At 55.0% G+C, this 21,892-nt stretch overlaps 1 protein-coding gene across 1 annotated transcript; it reads right to left on the reverse strand.

Moving 5' to 3' along the window:
* Positions 1-835: 835 nt before the first annotated feature.
* Positions 836-13,826, reverse strand: FOXN1 (forkhead box N1). The gene is made up of 8 exons (XM_061176174.1): positions 13,704-13,826; positions 12,855-13,313; positions 10,383-10,493; positions 8,435-8,565; positions 6,990-7,086; positions 3,592-3,799; positions 2,910-3,401; positions 836-1,152 (listed from the first exon to the last, which is right to left on the reverse strand). Exons 1-8 carry the CDS (start codon positions 13,824-13,826, stop codon positions 836-838), a joined length of 1,938 nt encoding a protein of 645 aa, XP_061032157.1.
* Positions 13,827-21,892: the final 8,066 nt, after the last annotated feature.

Here is a 21,892-nt window from a genome sequence, read left to right on the forward strand (position 1 = left end):
ACTTTCAAGCTTCTGAGGGCAAGGGCTTTTCCAAACACTTTGTGTCGGAATTGGGCTCAGTTTGGTCCTGGGGTGGACACTGCCCCTCCTGTGTGTCATCCTGGGAAAGGCCAGAGAGAGCTTAAGTTGAGGACAGGTAGAGCCTGGCAGGGCGGGTGCTGCTGAATAGCAGCCCCCCCGGGGGGTGGGGCCCACAGACAACTTGGGGAGAAACTCCATATCTCCTCCTTCTTGATGGGCCGCTGGGATGAAGATGGGAGAATAAATACAGGGGGCTTCTGGGAAAGATCATGCCTGGAGGGGACCGGGCCTGCAGAGAACGTGGACATCAGAATAGGGTTCCATGGTGGTCTTGGACCTGGCATGGGGGCCCTGAGCTTTTGGTAACCAAAGCCCTCAGCTCTCAGCTGCCCCCAAAATGATGTCAGGCTCTGTGATGTAGTTCTGATTCCTCTGGATATAAGGCATGTGTGTGGGTGTATGTCTGCATGTGTGTATGTGTGTGTGTCTGTGCATGTGCGCCTGTGCATATGTGCATGAGGGCTTAAGTGTGGATGAGTGTGAGCTAGGGAGAGTGCATTTTCTTCTTGCTCAGACACTTGCTCTTCAGGGGCCCTGAGCGAGGAGCTGGTGTACCAGGCGGCAGAAATGTGTGAGGGGCAGAATCCTGGGTGGTGACTTCTACACCCCCAGCTGCCAGCTAACAAACAAGTTGGCTTAGTGGCATAGGGGACAGGGAGTGTGTTCCTTCCTTGACCTTTAAGGTGAGCCCGACATGGGCGGCCAGCTGGGACTTCCAGGCCAGGCAAAGGCTGGAGCAGCTGCTGGGCATAGCTCATGCTAGGGCCATGGGCTTGGAGCTGGGGCTGAGGTACACACAGGGGCCAGCAGGGGCCGTGGGTTCCAGCTCCATGAAGGCTGAGTAGAGGGTGGTGAGATGCAGGTCCCCTACTGCCCCGGAGCCCCCATTGCCTGGTGGTGTCAAGTCGCCTGCCCCACTGCCTGTCTCTGCCAGACAGGGCCCAGGGGGGAAGCAGCGGGATGGGGATGGGGGATGGGGCGGCGGCATTGAAGATGACGTCAGGGGTGAGGTCACCAGTACCAAGGGGTCAAGGGCCAAGCTGTCATCCTTCAGCTGTTCCCACAGGTTTCCTATTTGGGGGAGAGAACAGGCGTCACTGGGAGGCACTAAGGAGCCCTCTCTGCCTCCCACCCCATGCTCTCACATGCTAAAGAGAGCAGGACTGGGGTAACACTGAATGGAGAACAGACCCTTGGCACTAGCTCTGTGACCCCAGGCAGTTCCAGAACCTCTCTGATTCCTCCTCCCATGTAGGACAGTTTGAAAGCCATAGCTTAGATGATCTGTGTGGCTCTTTTTCTTGTGGGTGGGGGGGATGATCAAGGATTTGAGAGCTGCCTATTGGAAGGGTTGATGCAGATGCTGTACATTCTGGGGTTACCCTGGGGAGGGAGCCCCAGGAACTCTTCACCCTGGCTCTTGCCCAGGCTCCCAAGGAAGGTGGATCTGCAGCCCAGACCAAGGATCTTCCAACAATGCACTGCTGCATCCAGTGAGCTGGTTGGGCTCGGCTCCCTGGGCGTCCTCCACTGCAGGGCCCAAGGGACGGGAGCAAAGCCAGGAAGCACTGACTCTGGGAGCAAACAGTGCTGCCACCTGCTCCTCCTCTATGTGTTGTGTGGCCTGCATCGTGGCAGGCCAGGGCCTGGGGCTCCTTCCCTGGATATCAGGGCTGCAGGGTCTGGAGGAAGAGAGCTGAACTAAACCCTCGACTGAACTTGGCTGCCTGGGTTCCAATCCTAACTCTCCTTCTTTCTCTCTCTTTTTTTTTTGGCTGCCCTGCGCGGCTTGCGGGATCTTAGTTCCCCGACCAGGGATTGAACCTGTGCCCTCAGCAGTGAAACCGCGGAGTCCTAACCACTGGACCGCCACGGAATTCCCTTAACTTTCCTTCTTTCTAGCTAAGTGACCTTGAATAAGTTACTTAACCTTGGTATACATCTGTGAAATGGGTTGAATAATCCCTCCTATCCTATAGGCACACATGAGAGAGCACATGCAAAGCGCCTCACAAGATGCCTGACAGTTAGTAGGGCTCAGGTAAATGCTTATGGTAGCCCACATGTCTATAGCTTCTTCTGAGGCTGTTGAGCCCTGTTCCCTACTTCTGGAGGTAGATGAGGCTCTAGCTGCTCGTTTCTAACAATAGCTTCCCAAGACCTGGGCTCTCTCCCCATCAGACCGGGAGATCTCTGAGGGTCGGCTGCCCCCACCTGCTTGTGGATGTCTCCTACCCCAGTGCACACAGAAGGTCTGAGGCCTGGGTCAGCACCCTCCTTCAAACCCCCTGTGGACAGTACCAGGACCTGGGGGTGCACTGGAGATTAGATGGGAATGGGTGGGGTTGGCCACGTGCAGAGATGGAGCAGGCAAGATGGAATGGAAGAGATAGAACCTCTCCCTCCGGGACCTGCCTAGCTCTGAGGCCTTCCGTTCTTCCGGGGGGAAGATCTGTCTCCTTCCTCTGCATTAGAAGATGAACTCAGAAAATGCAATCGCTTCTGGGAATGTTCAGACCATCGGTCACTCGCAACCAAATATGGAATGGAACATCGGGCCCTTTCCAGCCCACCCAGAGCTGAGAGCGGTTTGATGATAGGTCAGTTGGAACCTGTTCAAGGAGGAGGGAGATGGGGGCAAGGACATTCCTCTTCGACCCTTAACCACCACTACCCCCTACCCAGCTTGGGCCTTCTCTGCTCCAGTTGACCTGAAACCCGGCAGTTAGTTAGCAGGCTGCAGCCTGGAGACTTAGAGGGGACGGGCCACACTGCCAGATGTCCCTCTCCAGTACTGTCCCACTTCTCCCTTCCCATCCCCAGCTCACCCTGAAAGTCGAAGTCAGTGAGAGAGGGATTGATGGCATCCAGGTCAGTGCCAAGGTCTCCGTCTGGCAACAGGGTTTCATGTATGGTCCTGGCTGGGGAAGGTTCAGCCAGCAGCTTGGCACTGTGGCTGGGTGGGGTGTGGGCAGGCAGAGGCGAGTCCTGGGGGGTGCCCGGCTGGGCCCGCAGCTCAAGGTGCCCATCTGGCTGTGGGAACAACGGCTGCGGAGGTCCGGGAGGGGCCAGGCCCGGTGAGAGGTGCGAATATGTCTGCCCATAGCAGGAGGGTGCGTGCCCCCCAAGTAGGTCCTGCAGGGGATTCTTGCCAGGAATGGGGCCCGGAGCTGGGTGGATTGAGTGCAGCGGCTGGGAGAACCCGGCTGGAGGTGCCAGGGGCCGGATGGGGCCTGAGCCTGCCAGCCCAGGGGGCGGGCAGCCGAGCAGTGGGGAACCCAGCTTCTCCCTCTTGTCTCCAATGAGGCTGTCCAGCTCTTCTGAAAAGGCCCAAGAGAGAGAGACACCATGAGACCTCCCTTTCCCCACGAACGCTCCCAGCCTTAGAACCGCACTCAGGCGCTTTCCTCACTTATCAGTTCTCCTTGCTCAGCTTTTCTTGCCTCCTCCACTCTTATTTTTTTGGCTCATGGGCACCCTGGGCCCTCCCTGCATGGCCGTTAGCCTCACCTGGCTTGGCCATGCTTTTGCGCACGGCAATGGGGTCTTTCCTCTTCCACTTCTGCAGCTCCTCCTGCATCTTGTCGATCTTGGCTGGATTGAGGGCCCACAGGCAGCCCTTGCGAGAGGAACTGCCTGATTTGTTCTCTACCTTCTCGAAGCACTTGTTAAGAGACAGGTTGTGGCGGACAGAATTCTTCCAGCCATCAGGCGCCGTCTGCCAGAGCAGAGCAAGACAAGAATTCAGGTCGGGGTCACGATGCCAGAAAACTCCTTTGCTATCTGGGCACAGAACTGCCACCCACTCTGGGGCTTGTCGTCCTCATCAGCACCCAGCCCACGCTTGGTACCCTTCAGTAGTGGGGCAGGAGTGGGCAAGAACCTTGATCACACTTATTATCACCTAAAATCTGCCTTCGTCCTACCCCATGCCCTTCAGAGAGGGCTGTTGAGGTGGTTCATAAAGGAAGGGCTGGTGGGCGCTGCAGACGGCCCCACCCCTCCCCAGCCTGGGGTTGGACCACTCCCCACTGGGTCCCCAGGCCTGTGCTTGGACCCGTCTGCGGAGGGGGACTCACTACACTGAGCTCTCCCTGCTGTGAGTTTGTCTCTGGGGTGTAGGTCCGTGAAGTCCTCTGAGTGTGAGGACATGTGTGTCCCTGAGAAATGAGTGTGTGTGAGAAAGTCTCTCTGGGGGTGTGTGTGGGTGTCCATGATTGTATGTGTGTGTGGTTGTGAGTGTTCATATGTGTGTGCCAGGGGGCCGTGGCCTGGTGGGGAGGCCAGCCCTCAGGCGGGCGGTGCTCATGCCAACAGAATAAACACCCATTAGGAGGCCTGGTCACGCCACCAGTGCAGTAATTGCGCCCAGGGAGGGTTGTAAAAACTATTAGGCTGACTCAGTTGGGTGAGAGGCAGTGGCGGGGGTGCCAGGGGGCACCCTCTGTCCCCCCACCTCCAGCTCTGTCCCAGGCTCTGTGACAGCCCTGGGCCCAGCAGGGGTGACTGTGGGCGGAGCGCCTGCTCTGGCTGGTGAGGTCCCTCTACCCTCGGCCCTCGGCCCCTCTCCCTTCCAGCTCACAGTTTCTGCTTAATGAGGGGCAGCCACTCCCTCCTCCCCAGCTCACTTGCCCCAGGGAGCAGTCAGGCTGAATCATGTCCAGCAGAACTGGGCCCTGATGCCAGCGTCACTGCAAGTTGCTCGCAGGAGCTGCTGGAGCCTTTCTCAGGGGCCGCTGGCCTGGGTCAGGGGGCTGGTTGAGATGACCCCCAAGGCTCCCAGAGTCATGAGAGAGAATTCTTGAGCCACCAGACCAGCCAGCTGGGGAATTCAGCTTCAGCTCCCACGACAGTCCTTACTAGGAGTCAAGGCTGTGGGCAGAGTTAATGGGCACTGGGCCCTTTTATGGCCCCATAAATCTGTGATTTGGGGGTGCCAGGGCAGCCCCCACCCCAGCCACTTCCTGTTTGGAAGAGGGATGGTCAGCACTAGCAATTATGTCCAGTGGCTGGAACTTCCCCAGTCCCACATCTCTGACTCACAGGGCTTCAGGACGCGCATCTCAGCTGCCTTGGGCATGAGTGCTGCCCACCCCAGGGTCCACTCTGTCCTTGCCCAGAAAAATGACCTTCAACTGGGGAGTGAGTGATAGAGGGGGCAGAGGATCTTTGAACTAATTTCTTAGGTGGGTCAGAGGGGAACTGTGAGAGTTGGAAGGAACTTACGCGCCAACGGGTCCAACCTGACCATTTTACAGACTGGGAAACTGAGGTCCAGAGAAGAAAGGGTCTAGCCCTAGATCACACAAGGAGGCGGTGACAGAGCCCAGACTCCAATTCTGTTCCCTAACTAAGGGCCCTGCCCAGCTCACCCCATAGGACTGCTTTCACCATCTGGGGCCTGACCCATCCTCACAGATGCTTTCTCTCTGAAGTCAAATGTAAACTTGGGAGTGAGGGAGTGATGCAACTGGCTAAGAACAACAACTGGAACCAAAAAAAAAAAGCAGTTAGACCTCTTCACTACTCAGCCCTATAAAACAGGGATTACACAGCTCCCAGGAAAAATAATTAAGCCAGGAAGATGAGACGTAGGGAGGGGCTGGGAGTTGGCAGGGAGGACAGGCTGAGAGGAATGGGGCAGGGCCCTCACTTCCCTCTCTCTGGCCTGGCTCCTTGAAGCCCTAGGGGACCCTCTAAAAGCTTTATAGGCCAGGGAGACTTTGGTCCCCTGACTTGCTGGGGTAGAGGGGCAGCTCTGGATACTGGCTTTGATGCTTCTTGAATCCCAGTGACAACTCTCCTTCCTCCTCTCCCTTTCAGGACCTTTGATGGATGACCATACTTTTTCATTCTTGGCCAGAACTCTGGCCATCTTGCCCACTCCTCATCTGATGGCAGCTCGGCAAGTACAAGCTTGTTTGAATATCAGCCTCAAATTACCCCCAGGCAGCATAGTTCGGAAGATGGTGGGGCCAGAAACCACTGGCAGGTGGAGCTGGGTTCTGGATTACCTGGGCCGCAGCTCCCACCCTCTGCCTGGGTAGAAGGTGAGACTGTATCCACTAGGGTGCAGGCCTTGGAGAAGGCACTCCTCACACGCAAGCTCTGACCTCCCCTGCACCCACCCCAGAAGAAGGGGTTTTTGTTGGAGGGCCTGGGGAACATCAGACAAGGGAAGTGGGTGGTGTGGGAAGCCAGAGAGCTTGAGCCGGCAAGTGATCCCACTTGATGTTTGGCCTTGAGCAAATGGAGAGAAGGGCATCTGTCCTGCCTCTAGGGAGGGAGTTTGCTAGAGCCCCAGAAGCCCCTTCTGTGGATGATAGAAATTATTGATAGATCCCGTCCATGGGAAGGTCAGGTGAACGAGCCAGTTCCCTAGGACACTCTAAGACCATGAAGCCCACATTCTGCTTTCCGGAAGAACTGCAGCTGAGCCTGCCGCCCACAGAGGCAGATCCTAATCTCTCCCAGGAAGGTAATGAGTTCTGCAGTCCCAGCATCCTGTGTCACCTTGGCTGGCCAGCTCCTACCCAAATTCCTCCAGTCCTACAGCATCCTGGGGGCAGCGGTGGGAACAGCCTCGCATTTCTTCCCAAGCTCTCTCTCCCCATTTGGGGTAGGTGGATGCTCCTTGAAGCCTATCAGAATTGCCATGTCCACCTTCCACCAGCATGAGGTCTGACTCCAGCCTGCTGTGTGACCTTTGGTGAATGGCTTGAGCTCTCTCTTCCTCACACAGAACTGTCCTTCTGAAGTGGAGACAAGGGGAAGCATGTGGGGGACACACCCTCTCCTGGCTTTCATTCAAACTTATCTCCCACCTCCCAATGAAATCCTCTGGTTCCAGAGAGGCCTGGCCTGCCCAGGACTTGGGGCTGGTGGGGTGCGGTGGATTTGGGGCTCACCTTGAAGTAAGGAAAGTGCTCCGTCATAAAATTGTAGATCTCGCTGACGGGAAGGCTCCCAGTTTTACTGTTCTTCAGGGCCATGAAGATGAGGATGCTGAAGGCAGAGAAAGTTCTGAGAGTTTGAACCTCTGACCTGGCCTGGAGTCTTTCCCCACCGCCCCCCCCCCCCCCGCCCTGGCTGGAATAGTCAAGGAAGAATAGCCTGCTGCAGAATTCACGCGTGAGAGGCCCTATGAGGTCCAGAGGAGAAGGAATGAGAAAGTGTCCACTGAAGTCAGGAATTACTGATATACAATGGTCTCGCGGCATCTGAGAGAGCTGGGTTACAATCCTGGCTTTAGCCACTCACTAGCTGTGTGACCTTGGGTGAGTGCCTTAACCTCTCTGAGCCTCAGTTTCCTCAGCTTTGAAGTGAAGAGAGTAATAGCTATCTCAGAGTTGTGAGGATTAAGCATACTGCCTAGCACATAGAAGGCACTCATTAAATGGAAGCTGTCATTACCAGTCAGCCTTCAGCCGATTGCTTGAATGTTGGATAGTAAGGGAGGGGATTAAGGTTTTTTGAGTCCCTACAAAGTGCCAAGCATACTCTCTCACTTAATCCATCCAAAGGCCTGAATATTGCAGTTCTTTTTTTTTTTTTTTTAACAGATGAATAAACAGAGGCTCAGAAAGATTAAGTAACTTGCCTGAGGTTTCACAGCTAATAAATTCAGAGCCTAGAGTAGAACCCAGTTCTACTGGACTCCAAAGATTGCATGTGCTCCTTTCTGCTCATCATCTGGCCTTCCACAAACCCCTTCTCTGTGCTCCTGGATAATGTTTAAGTTCCTTTTCCTTCTCCTGAGCTCATACCGGCTGATGACCTGACCCCATGAGGGGCCTGGCACACAGGAGGTCGAGTATCGATGTTGGTTAGATGAATGAAAGTTCAGATGGCAGGTCTCCCAGATGGGCTGGGTGCTGCTGGCCTGGTACTTATAACCCCAGCGCCAGAGAAGTTGCACCAGATCTGGCAGATGCTGGATAACTGAGCCGCATCTGCAGACCTCATCCCTCACTTACTTCCAGCAGAGCTTTGGGGTGAAGCTTCTCTCTATATCTGGGGAGGGAGGGAGAAGGGGGGAAGCATCCCCCCTAAACTCTCGGTTTCAGGCCCTGGGCCCCAGGAAGCTAGAACTTAGCAGGGTCATCCAGGGTACCAGCACCTGCTGAGTTGAGCCACAGACATGGCTCCCCAGGGTGAGATGAGAGGTCAGAGGTGAGCTAGTCAATCCCCCTGCCCCGTGCTGGAATCTTCTCTATAGCATCCTTTGGAAGTCCACTAGTTATGACTTCCACTCCCTGCCATTACCCTTATACCTCAAGGGATTCCATGTCTCAGTTTCCCCAGGGTTCTCTCAGCCCTCTTCCTTCTACCTCAGGAATGCTAAGAAACGTACCTGTAGGAGTAAATGGGTTTTGGGAAGAGAGGCTGGTGCCCATCGGTGCTGGCCTGGGGTGCAATCCGCTGGTATGGATAGTGTGAGGAGCCCAGGTAAGGTACAGGGTAGCTGCTGCCACCTGGTGAGTACTGTAGAGGTCAAAGGGGCAGAGTGTTTGCCATGGTAACCAGTTTTCCCAAGGAAGGGGGCCCCTTCCCCCCATTCATATACATCCAGAGAAGGAACTGAGGCTAGATTCTTCTCTCATATGGTCCACCACCATGGTCATGGGCCCCAAAGGCAGAGCTATCTGAGGATGCTGGCCAAGGATGTGGCTATCTGGGGGCCAGTGAGGAGATCCACATTCCAGAATTCAGGATCTCAGAGGCCTCAGAGCTCCCTTCCTCCAGCATCTTTCTCTCAGGTCTCTAGGTACTCTGGTTGCCATGGAGATAGGACAGGAGTTGGGCTAGAGAGTGTGAGGGGTAGCCCAGGCCCCTGTACCCTTCTGGGCGGGCGCTCCAGACCTCTCTGGTATCTCCTGGAGTGGTTGGGCTGGAAGTGAGGTGTCCAGCCTGGGCATTTGCTGGGCACTGCCACCTTTTATGAGTTTCAGTGGCTCTTTGAAAGGGCTGGTCATGATGGTGGGCAGGTGAGGGTAGGAGGTGGTTTTTATGGCAAAGGGAGTGGCTGTGGTGCCAGGGATGGTGTTTTATGGGGGTGAGGGTGGGTAGGAGACTCTGACTCCCCCATCTGCTCCAGGCCGAAGTGATCTTTCCAGGTCACCCGAGAGACACTTAGTGACTGAGTCACCTCTCTGCAGGTTCCATAAAGCCCTGGGTGTGGCTATCTTGTTCGAGGAGGGGGTGCAGAAAATAGAGGGCATCAAGACAGGGCTGGGCATGACGAGGTCATCTAGGGTCTGGTAGTCCCTTAGCCCTACTGTGGCTCAGTCCCTGTTGGGCCAGGCTGCCTCAGGGACATTCCTACCCTGGGTCAGATCGTGAGCCTCAGGAGGGCTCGGCTATTCCAGCCAGGCTCGTCATGGAGTGAGGATGATCCCTCATGTGTTCCCTCTGCTTCCCTCCTTCTCTTTCTTTTTCCCCACTAAGCAGGCAGTCTGACCAACACACCCCCATCCCCCGCCCACGTGCCTGCCTCCCTGGCTTGGCCAAGATCAAGGCCAATGCCAAAGAGCTGGGAGCAGAACCTGCTCCACAGGCAGGGCCTGTCTCAGTGCCAGACTGCAGGTGGATGAAGCTGGGCGCTGGGCAGCCACTTGCTCTGTCTTGCCCGGCGACTCCTGGGAGCTGCTTGGCTGTTCTAGGGCTCTTTTCTTTCTCTTTTTAAAAACCTCCATCCCATGCGAGTGTGGGGCAATTACCTGGCTTCCTGTACATCTGGGAGGAGCTGAGGCTGGGCAGTGGGGTGGGAAGGGGGATAGGGCCAGAGATGATGGGGACCTGGAACCTCCAACTGGGAAGGCCCCCTAACTTCACTCCTGGTCCCACCCTGTCTAGGCTAAAGGGAAGTTTGAGGCCAAGGCCACATAAGATGGTGGCTGACCCAGACGAAGGCCCATCGTTCCCTGGCCTGCTCAGCCTTGTGTGTCACCCCATTTACTCCTTTTCTCTTTGCTCAGTCCTTTTCTAGCTCTCCTCTTCTCTCCCTTTTTGGTTCACATCCGGCCCTGCCCCAGTCTCAGTCTCACTGTCTTTCCTGAGACCTCTCAGGCACTGCCAGGATCTCAGACAAGCCCCATCCACCCCAAGAGAAGGGCAATTGCTTCCCTCCCCATGAACCCCTGTTCCCCACCCCAGGTGGCCCAGCCTGAGATTCAGGGCCCTGCTGTCCCTACCTGCCCATCCAGGTGTGCACACACACACTCACACACACAGCCGCACACCACACACACATGTAATATCCTGAGACCCTGGGGAAAATTGCCCACCTGCCCCAGACCCACCTGGTGGAAGGGGGGCTGGGAAGGACAGTACATATGCTGCAAGGGGGGCTGGTAACAGTACATCCCTGGACCACTCTCCAGAGGTGGTGGCTTGACCTTGACTTCTGACCCCTGCTGGAAGGAAAAAAAAACAGATGACCAGGCTGGACCATATTTTTCTTCCTTTTTCTCTTCTGTGTCTCGAACCTTACACAAAAGCAACCCCTACTTTGCCTCCCCCAGAGCTTATTCCTGGAGAACAAATAGAGAACAGAGAAGGGCAGGGATTTTCCTGAGGGGACTCAGCAAGTTAGTGGTGGAGCTGAGGCTGGAACTGACAGGGCTCCCCACCCCCCCACCTCCCTGCAGGTGAGAGACTGAGGCTGGGCTGTCCGGAGACATGGGGGAGACTTGTCATTGGTCACACTGAAGCTGGGGTAGGACCAGCGGTCTCCCTGGAATGGCACAAGGGTGCACTGCCTGACCCCACTCACCAAGCCTGGCTCAGGACTTGCTTGCTGGTTCAGAGCCACCAGCCCCTCAGAGCAGGTCTGCAAAGGACCACTGCTCTAGAATTCCCATTGCAGAGCCATGGTGAGGGGAGCACAGGAAGTGGCCAGAGAGGTTGGTCCAGCTGGGGCCCCCAAGGCCCTGCCACTTCCTCTTCTGCAAAGCCCAAGGGAACTCTGGCAGGCTCTCTGGAGGGGGCTAGCGAGTCCCCTCTGCTCTGGCCATCCCCAACTCAGAGCCTCTGCTCCCTGCTCTGGGGAGTCGACACAGTTGCTGGTCTGCTGGAGCCCCGTGGCCTTTCTCACTCTGGCAGAGGGAGCCTGCAGCTGCTGCTGGCGGTGCTGGCCAGATCCTGGCCCCCATGGGTTGTGAGCCCCACATGGAGCCCCCAGGGGCCAGCATAGAGTTCTACCCAGGGTAGGGCCAGACAGAGTGTGCAGCTAGGTACAGGAAGGTAAACAAGGCCAAGAGCAGGTGGACCATTCTTCCTGGGGTTACCAGGGGCCTTGGGAACCAGCATCTGGGCCCAGAGGGTCAAATCAGCTGTGAGCTCTTTCTGGATGTGCCCTGGGGCTGCTGATGCAGAGATAACCCTAATCATAGAATCTCAGGTCTAGAAGGGCCACAAACACTATGTCCAGCCCTATGATTTGGCAGATGATGGGGCTGAGCTCATAGAAGGGAAGTGATGTGCCCAAGGTCACTCAGACAGTTGACCAGCCTGCTGTGGGTCTCTGGGCCCAAGCTCTTCTCTACATTGTGTGTGTGTGTGTGTGTGTGTGTGTGTGTGTGTGTGTGTGTGTGTGTAAGAAAGAGGGCTCAAACTTCAGCCTCACTTCTTATAGGCTGAGAGACACCTTGGGCAAGTCACTTGGTCTCTATGGAGCCTCAGTCTCCTCATCTGCAAAATGGGGTTAGTGGGAACTCTTTAGAGGGTTGTCATGAGGATTAAACAGGGCACTTGAAAGAAAGCCTCTGGCACAGTGACCACGGGCTGGCACTGAGTGGACATTTAGTGGGCAGTAACTGATATGATGGTCCCTTTACTGGGGGCTGCTGCCACGTTCAATGGGCCTGAGGAAGACGCCGTCAAAGGGCCCCAGAACCAGAAGCAGACTCCGTCTTGACCACAACTGGTAGGTGCCCAGCGCCTTCTCTATCTTCCACGCCTGGGAAACAGGCTTTTGTTGGGGGTGGCTTGTGGATAGAATGGGAGCCTGTTTGAAAGCAAGAGGTAAGGAGAGCTGGTGGGCATCTGGAGTAGGCACAGCCCAGGCTGGGGAGTGGGGAGCAAAGCTCCCTTTAGTCTTCCTCTTCCCAAGGCAACAAGCCTATGAGGTACTATTAATGATACTTTTCTGATGAGGCACAGAGAGCTTAAGTGACTTGCCCAAGGTCACACAGCTTGTGGGTATGGCTATGAAAGGAAATGAGCTTTCAAGGTGCTTTCAAGGTATTTCTATGAATATACACAGGCCTCACTCTGGGTAAAGAATGGGGCCGGAGTGTCCTTTGAGAAGACTTAAGTCCTCTCTCAACTCTGTAGGCTGATGCTGGAGAGAACATTGTGCCCTGTGGCTCCTCCCTAAACCCTTTCTCTTGGCCTCTGGAATGTGTTTTTCTTCTCACATTTGCATATGGGCGTGTAGGTCTGGCTGGAGATTCTTGACACTTAAACAAACAGAGAGAAGCTGCACACTGGAATCCTGACTCAGGAGCCTCTGGGAAGCTTCCAGCTTCCTCGGTCTGACTGGCCTCCCCAACCTTGTCCCCTCCACACCAGGCCAGGTCAGCATCCCCTCCCCAGCTGACCTGGAGGCCCAGAATGAAGCCTAGAGTCCCCAGCTCTCTGAGCTTGCTGCTTTCCTGGTGCACACTGACCCTGAGCGGAAAGGCCTGGAAAGGGGTGGCGGGGGGTTTGTTCTGGGCTGCCAGGAATTGGGATGGGGGTAGGTGGGATGGCTGCCGGCCACTGGTACTCACCAGGACTTGGGGGCTGTGCTCCCGGCTGGGGTAGGGGAGCCCGTTGCACCAGGCCTCTGCTGGGAAGCCGGGCAGGAAGGCCTCACGCTCACCCACATCCGTGGGGATCTCCTCGAAGGCCTCCAGCGCCCCTGGGGTCTTAAAGGAGTGTCCAGTGAGGGCCAAGGCGGTCTGGGCCTCAGGGAAGACGTCGTCATGGAAATGCCGCTGGTATGGATGGAAGGGCACGTGGCTGCCCTTGAGGAATCGCCCGGGGCTGCTTGCCGGGCCCTCCTCAAAGCCGAAGCCGGGGTACTTGTCTGAGGGTGAGAGCCGGAAGGGGCCCAGGCCAGGGCCAGCTGGGCAGTGGACCTGCTCGGGACCTGGTGACGCGGCGCAGGGGCTGTGTGGAGGCAGTGAGGGTGCCCGCTCTGGAGGGCCATCGGGCACAAATGATGAGCAGCTGAAGCCGGCATGCTTCTGGGGTGGACAGAGGGTAGAGAGCCTGTGAGCGGAGACTGCACCGGGACCCTACTCTGTGCTAAGGTAAAGGGTCTGTGGCTGAGCTCTGGCGAGACATAGCCTGCCCTTGGAAGCCCCAATCTGACGAGAGCACGCAGCTTCTAAACCTGGGTTGCCCCCAGTAGGATGGATGCACAGCCCTGCCCTGGGAAAGCCCCAGGCTGAAGGGACAAGCAGAGGCCCAGGTCTGACACTTCTGGATCTGGGAGTCACTGGGTACTCATTTGCTGGTGGAAGGGACAAGACAGATGCAGGCAGGTCCCTGGGGGGTGGGGGTGATGGTCCCCCTGCTGCTCGTGCACCTCTCAGGTCTTGGCCTCAGCCTGGGCCTAAGTGCCTGGTACTTACGTTCTGTGGGGCAGGGGAGCCTGGGAGGCCCGGTGCCTGCATGTGGTCCCCTTGGGGCTCGCCCTCCAGTCTGGTGGGGCCCGGCAGCGTGACGTCAGACTGCGGCAGGAGTAGCGACACCATCACCCAGTCCTGGCCTCGAAGAAAGCCAGCTGTGATGAGTGTGAGGAACACTGTCCAGGGCTGACCAAGCCCAAGTGCACCACCTCCACTCCCACCCCGTCCCTGGGCTGGGACCCTGACTCCAGCCAGATGTCTGATGAGAGGGGGAAACAGACAGACAGAGACAGATAAACAGACAAACTGAGAGAAACATCGGAAACAGAAGGAAGCAGATAAACAATGTGAGAGACAGAGTATGAAGGACACAGAGAGAGAGAGAGGCTGGTGGACTCGAGGGCACTTGGATGCCTGGTGGCCCCGTGAGCCTGGCAGGCATCCCCCACGGCACTGGGGATGCCACCACCGGCCCACTGTGGAACGTGTGGCATATTTGGTTTTCTCCTATGTCCTCCACACTCCAAAGTACCTGTGACTTTGTGCAGGCCAGTGCCCTTTCTGAGCTTTGCACTCACCATTCGAAAAACTCAGGGCCTATACTAGGTGACATGTGAGGGCTCTTTCTGTTCAGACCTTCTAGAATTATAGGAGAACTCTGTACCCAGCACAGTTGAGTGGTTAAGAGGACTCAGCTCAAAGCCAGCCTTTGCCTTTCCTTGCTAGCTGTGTTAGCGAAGTTCTCTGAGCTTCAGCATCAATCATCTGCAAAAACAGGGAGAGAGAGAGGGCCGCCCTCATGGGGATGCCGGATTAAATGAAATCATGCACATGAAGAATTTAGCACAGTGCCTAGCATGTCGTAAGTGCTCAATAAATGCCAGCTCTCGTTATTAATATCATTATTAGTACTCGTTATTAATATCATTATTAGTATGGTTCTTTTTTTTTTAACATCTTTATTGGTGTATAATTGCTTTACAATGGTGTGTTAGTGTCTGCTTTATAACATTAGTATGGTTCTTACTACTACTACCCTCATTTCTCTGCCTTCCTTCTCCACCATCTGCAAAGGGCAGTTTCTCCTGAATTTATTCCTCTTTGCCCAAGTAGTTTCTGAGAAAGGCCACCCTTTGCTGAGAGCCTGCTCCGGACTGGCCACTGTGTAAATGATTAGGAGAATTTTCTCAATGGTTTGTCAGAATAATCCTGTGAGTGAGGGACATTATTAACCTCACTTTCCAGATGAAGAAACTGAGGCTCAGAGGGGTTAAGTGACTTGTTCAAGTCACACAGCTAATCCTTGATAGAGTCAAGTTTTGAATCCAGATCTGTCTGACTCTGAAGGCTACACTCCTTAGTCTCTTCATTTGTTGGGGGTCAGAGTGGGGGGTGCATGGGCTGGGCGCCAAACAACAAGAAAAGCACGAGGTTTACACATACCCAAGACCCCCTCTGGCAGAGCAGGAGAACTGCATTTCCCCAGCCTTGCTCTCCCAGGAGCTCTGGGAGGGAGGGATGGCCGCGGTGGCCCCATGTGCCCAGCCTGGGGTTGGTACATCTTTGCTAAATAAGCTCTCTCCTTCATTTGACAAGGGGGTAGTGGGGACAAAGAAGGGAGAGCAATTGCCCAAAGTCCCTCAGAGGATCAGTGGCAGAGGGGGCTAGGAGCTGGGGTCCAGGTGGGGGCCTGGTGGAAGCTCTCCCGCCCCTTCAAGAGTCTCCACCGCCCCTTCTCCATGTCCCGGTGCCGCTCACTCGGCAATGCTAAATGTGGCGTGACCAGGGAAGCGCCGAGCTGGCCGTAACTGGACACCATGGTGGAGCAGGCCTGGGGCCCGAGGTGCAGGGCAGCCCATCTCCGGCTCCGCATGATTGCCCAGCCTGGCCCCTGCTCCCTGGACAGCCCCTGGACAGCTCGGGCCCGCCTGCCACTCCTGGCCCTGGTCCAGAGATGCTTTCCCAAGGCCTTCTCCAGCCCTACCAGAGGCAAGGCTGGGCCCCTTCCTCCCCCAGGTCTTGGGCTTTGTAACACATGGGGCGGTGGTCACTCTCCTCTCCAGAGGCAGAAAAACATACGGTTAAGAGCAAAGGTTTTGGATTTGGGCTGACCCAAGTTTGAGTCCCAGCTGTGTCACTTCCTGGCTGTGTGACTTTGAAAAAATGGTGTAATTCTCTGTATCTCCTTTTGCTCCTCTGATAACAGGGCTTGTGGACCCAACTCCCCCCTTGTGGAGAGAGGGATGAGGCTGCCTTAGCCCCTGACCCCTTTCTCGAGTAGCTGGTGGGGCTCTTAAAGTTGCATTATCTAGTTCAGAAGCTCTAGAGTCAGGACTGGGTTTGAATCCCAGTTAACAGTGGGACCTTGGTTGGGCAACTCGCTCGGCGTCCTTCCTTGGACCTCAGTTTCCTCATCTATAAAATAGGGCTAATAGTACGTACCTCTCTGGAGGGTTAAATGATATATTGCTTGCAAATAGCTTAATGCATAGGATGTGCTCAGTAAATGATAGCTATTATTAATAATTAGCAGTGGGACAGAGTTATTCTAAATGATGAGCTCTGTGGGTAAGGATCAGGAGAGCAGAGGGGACTCCTCTTTCCTGCCTCCCACCTCCGTCTCCCTGACATCATCCTCCCCCATTGGCAGAGGCTGAACTTCCCTCCTCTTGACCCTCTGGCCTCAGAGATCATTTTAGCCTTTCCCCTGAGGGAGAATGGCTGCAGAAACTCCCAGGGATTAGAGTAGGAAGGAAGGGGAGGTGACTCTTGCTTTGGATCCCTCAAGAGGCCTCTCTGATGGTTGCAGTGTCCGGGCTCTGGCATCTGCATTCAGGAGGAATCTTTCATTGAAGACTAACCTTTACGCTACCTGCTGCAGTTTCAGGGGGCACAATAGGATGTGTGTCTGCAAATATCGTCAGCAAACCAGTGCAGGAGGTCCAGTCAGCTCTCCTCCTTGCTTAGATCCCAGGAGCTACCCCTGATGGCACTCATGACCCTGCCACTCAGTGTGGGCTTTCACAACCCACAACCTGCTCTCTTTTTGCGCTAGAGCTAGGCCAGGGCTCTCAGTGGTGGACAGTGCCCTGGGGTCCCTTGGACTGTAAGGACTTTCCTAATCACAACTCCACATATATAAGCACTCTGCGGTTTACAAAGCACCTTCGTATCTATCATCTCATTTCATCCTCCCTTTGCCCCAGAGAGTAGCAGGCAGTGGTGTGCTGGAGCCAGCTGCTATGGACTTGTTAGGGCCAACTCTACCCATCTCTTTCCAAATCCATTTTTGGTGAAATTGGCCCAAATTGGCCTTGGTGGGAATATTTACCCAAGGAAATTTGCAAATGCTACAAATTAGTCCTTTTTTTTTTTTTTTTTTTTGGAGAGCTGTTGGGTGAGCATTTATCATACACCACTGGTAGGGGAGAAATGTCATTAATCCCATCTTTCTGGGGAGAAGATTAAGGCCCAGAGAGAAATGACATGCCCAGGGCCACATAGTTAAAACTGAAAACCACATCTCCTGAGTCTCAGGCCTCAGAGCCCCAGTTACACCCCCAAACCACTCCAGGGGTGCAACGCTGGCAAAACTTTAGCAGAAGACCACTTTAGTATCCAGGTATTCTGTCTACCCCCTACTCTCAGAACTTTTCCTCCTTCCATGATCCTTGAGGAGTGGGAGGGCAGGGGTAGGGATAGAAGAAGTAGACCTGATCTTCCCTGGAGTCGGAGGGAAGAAAGAAATGGTCCTCTAACCTGAGTAGGAAGCATGACGAGGAAGAAATTCCTCAGAAAGAATGACCACAGGATCAACAACCAGTGTTATCAAATCTCTGCTCTGTGTCCTTCTCAAAAACAGCCAGGCCTTTTGTCCCTTCTACCCAGCATATCTCCCCACTCCTCAGAGACTCTTTTCCCAGTACCCCAGGATTAAGGCAGAGGGGGCATTTGTGGGGTAGGAGCGGGGGACATCCTGTTTGCTGGTTGTGTGACCTTGGACAAGTCACTTCCCCCTTTCTGTACTCAGTTTCGTTATAAGTAAAATGATGCGCTGGGACCATTTGCATCTAAAGATGCTGAAGCTGGTCCTGTGGATGTGTATATGGTCCACAGAGCTGTCAGCTAGGCCCTCATCTCTGCTTTTTCTTCAGGAGGGACCTCTCTGAGGAAATCCTCAAGGGGACCAGGAACAGCTGGGTGAGTTATTATACCCCAGAAAGGAGGTGCTGTATTATCACCCCCATTTTATAGACGAGGAAACTGAGGCTCAGAGAGATTAACCTGACTTGCCCAAGTTCACTCAGCTAGTAAATGATGCTCCCCAGGATTCAGACACAGGCTTCAAAGCTAGAGTGCTTAACCACTATGCTACACAGCCCCACCTCAGGAACACCTCAACTTCCTTGCTCACACCTGGAAGCCAGAGTGGCAGGTGGGGGGCAAGGTTGGAGGTTTCCTTGGGAGGGTCTGTCCCTGTACCCTCTGTGAGCGGCTGAGTCACAGAGGACACTAAGGGCCCTCACTGGACTCTACACACTCCCTCCCACGCGGGCTGCTCCTACCCGCCCTTTACAGAGAGGTGGAGATGGTAGAGTTCCACCTTAATGGTTTCTGTTGCTGGCTGTGGCAGCATGTTTTACAAGGGGTGGGGACCGTGCCCAGTGCTGCCTGTGGCCCCACCCAGGGCTCCACCCTCCCGGCTGCTGGGAGGGGTCTCCTGGAGCAGTTTGGTAGTTGCCTAGTGGGGGTCGCAGGGAAGGGCCTGGGGGCCACTCCTGAGGCCGGACACCCAGGATACCGGGAGTCTGGGGGCTCTAGCTCCTCTGCTCCCATCAAGGTTGGGGGTTCTGAGGCCAAAATCCTGTCCCCTCTGGCTCTTGACCCTGGCTCGGTATCAGGAAGTGGGTCAGCTGCCCCTGCCTTGAGATCTGATTAAAGCACTCTGAGAAGCAACTACAGATGAAAAGGGCAGCGGGTGGAGTGGGGAATAAGAACAAAGGATGAAGAGTGATCATGTCCCCCATGTGATGCTTTCCTCAAATCTGAGCCACTGACACCTGCAGCTGAGTCGTTCCCATTCCCCAAACCAGGGCTCTCCTGAAGCCACTTCAGTCATTCCTCTGCCTCTGGAAGTAGGCTTGTCTTAGAGCAGCACTCGGTATGCCTGTCCTGAAAAAGCACTTGAACCACCTTCCATGCCTGGGGCTGACCTGGAAGTTCTTCCAGATGTCTAACCTTAATCTCTCTTGTAATCTCAGTCCTCTTGCCCTATCCTTCCTGCCATTCACCAAGGGCTAGTAAACGGCCATGGACTCATCCCTCCTGCAGGGTGGGTCCCAGCCTTGCTGTGGATGTCTAACTCCAACAGCTTCCTGTTCCCCCATTCTCCTTTGCCCAGAACCCCCCCCTTCCTTTCTACCATCCCTGACCATCGTGGGCAGCTTCCCATCTCTCCAGCCCGTTCCCAGCCCCTGCCACCCAGCCTTGGCCCCAAAGGAGCTGAATCCAAGCACTCACAGTAGGCTCTGGGCCATGGCCACCATCACGGCTTCGGGGAGTCATTCAGCCCAGGAACTCCCCAGGAGCTTCCACCGAGGTATAAATACTCCCACATGCCTGGACCAGCCCCCTGCCTGAGGGCTGGGGCGGGGCTGCCTCCCCAGGCCGGCAGGCAGGTCACATGCCCCATAAATGCCACTGGACCACAGGCCCTTCCCAGCAGCCCTGGGGAGACCAACTGGGGCCTGACCTCCTTGGATGGATGGATGATGGATGGATGGATGGAGGGATAGGTGGATGAATGGAAGGATAGGTGGGTGGGTGAAATGGACAGCTCAATGGATGGACAGATTGATGGGTGGACAAATGACTGGATGGAAAGCTGGATAGATGGACAGACAGATGAATGAATGGACAGTGGGACAGATTAATGGGTGTCCTTGAACTGCCTATGGATGCTCATTTGGTAGATGGGAAGAAAGAGGTGCTGGTTTCAAGGAAATAAGAAATGCTATCCTTCAAATCTCCCATCCATCTCTTTCTGAGACACACCTACCAGGCCTCCTTTTCTCCTCTGCTGTGGGCACCTGGTCTGAGAGATTGGCTCTGCTGGGTTCTCCCTACTCCTTAGGTGACTCTTTCCAAGACACACCTACCAGGCCCCCTTTTCTCCTCTGCTATGGGCACCTGGTCTGAGAGATTGGCTCTGCTGGGTTCTCCCTACTCCTTAGGTGACTCTTTCCAAGACAATTCCCACCTAAACACCCCCAACCCCCAGGAATCTTTTGGTCTTTGGTGTCATTCATGGTCTGTCTTTTCCTCCCTCCTGCCTACTCTGGAGTTCAGGTTCTGAGGCTGTGAGCCCATCTCCAGATCTTACTCCCAGGAGCAAAGTCATCTTGCCCTCCAAGTTTAGCAGGGGGAGGGGGAGGCAAAATTCTCACTTCCAAGATCATGAGACCCTTACATGTGCAATTTAGGGAGAAGGTGACTTCCACCCCCCACCTTCCCCAGGAATTTTTAAAGGCATGACTGGGTCTGATGGTGAGAATAGGTCCGGCAAGGGACTCGTATGTGAGCCAGGTGACCTAGAGCCCCTGGGGCCTGACTGGAGAGCTGGGATCCTGAAGGGTGGGGATTCCTTGCTCACTTAGTCCTACCAGGGGGCAGTGTTCAGAAAGCAGTGGTCTGATTTCCAAAGAAAGTTCCTTCTAATCCTCAGTCTGCTTAGCTGTGAAAGGGATCAAAGAGTGGATGGTGAGGTGGGCAGTGACTGAAGGAACAGGAGGATTGTTCACAGATGGTAAAATATGGCCTTCCTCCTTCCTTACAACACGCTTCTTCCAGCCACACTGGCTAAAGAGGGTTGGGGAATGGGCTGGGGGTGGGTGGGATGAAGTTGGTCTCCTCTGAGCACCCATTATCTCTGTGATCCAGTGTCCCAGAAGTCCTGCCCCCATAACAAAGTCGCTCAGGGCTGAGCCTGGTGGTCCCACCTCCAGCCTCCTGTGGGCTGCTCTAATAACTGGCTGTGGAGTTAATTGGCTGTGCTGGTGATTGGTGGCTGAGGATATGAGAGGTGAGACCCACAGGGATGACTGGGGCCTTGTTTCACCTCATCCCCTAGATTGGCATTTATTATCTCAGAAACCCCCAGCTGCCTTACAAAGCCCGCCTGTTCCCGCACAGGGAGTCCTTCTGATCAAGGACCCTAGACTCTCCTCTCCCAGCTCTGCCATCAGCGTGGGCTAGTCAACAGAAATTAACCTCATTTCCTCCTTTATAAAATGGGATCCTCTTCTTTGCCCTACATACCTCACCTGGCTGTCCCGGGGACTGAGTGAGAAGCAGGGTGTCAAAATGCTCTGAGGAAGATAAACCGACACCATCTTGCCTGGCGCCCCTGCCTCCTCCCCTGGGGTCCCAGGCCCATAGGATTTCAGGAGAGGGATGCGGGCTGAGATCTTTGCCCCTTCAACCATTTGCCCCTCCCTGGGTGCTCCACATAGGAGGGATCCAGACCCATTTCTGCCTGCTCACCTTACTGGGGGCTTGAGATGGCTCAGGGACCTACCATCCCTTGAGCCAGGGGCCTCTCATGCTCTGTACATATTATTATCATAAGGACTGCTCATTATTACCAATCTATTATTAGGGATATTAATCCCACCACCACTACTAATGATACAGATCTAGTACCAGACAAATACATACTGGTGGCACCTCTCCTCCAAAGCCATCCAGAGCACACGTACACACACACAGATCCTCCTGGGCTTGGCATTGTCATCCCAAAGAACTTCCTCTCCAAAACCCTTCCCACCTTGGGCAGATTGGACATGATCATGAGAAGGCCCCAAGAGGCTGAGCCTCTTCTCCAAAGCCACATGCTCCTTGGGGCCCAATGTGGGCTCCAGGAACTCCTCCCAGAGGGAGCTGGGGACACCTCTGATGGTGAACATTGCTGCAGTCGCTCTGCCTCTGCTAAGTGGACAGTCTGAAAATTGGGTTTTCTGATCACAGTGATGTGTGTGTGTGTGTGTGTGTGTTTGTGTGTCCTCATGCACATCCTATGCCTTCCAAGAATGATGGGCTGGTGTAGGCTGGGACATGGCTGTGGAATTTACAAGTGTAGGTGGGATCTCCAACTGTCTCCGGGTGATCCGGTTCCAGGGACATGCCCTATTCTG

Source organism: Eubalaena glacialis, chromosome 19 (genome assembly GCF_028564815.1).
Source record: "Eubalaena glacialis isolate mEubGla1 chromosome 19, mEubGla1.1.hap2.+ XY, whole genome shotgun sequence".
In the NCBI taxonomy this organism is placed as follows: domain Eukaryota; kingdom Metazoa; phylum Chordata; class Mammalia; order Artiodactyla; family Balaenidae; genus Eubalaena; species Eubalaena glacialis.

What these genes read in the sequence shown, in the direction of transcription:
- FOXN1 (XM_061176174.1), bottom strand. Translation starts at nt 13,826, where the DNA reads ATGGTGTCGCTACTCCTGCCGCAGTCTGACGTCACGCTGCCGGGCCCC. An exon ending in CAAAAGCATGGCCAAGCCAG is followed by an intron (nt 3,402 to 3,591) that starts GTGAGGCTAACG and finishes GGGCCTTTTCAG; the next exon opens with AAGAGCTGGACAGCCTCATT. An exon ending in CACTGACTTCGACTTTCAGG is followed by an intron (nt 1,153 to 2,909) that starts GTGAGCTGGGGA and finishes TCCCCCAAATAG; the next exon opens with GAAACCTGTGGGAACAGCTG.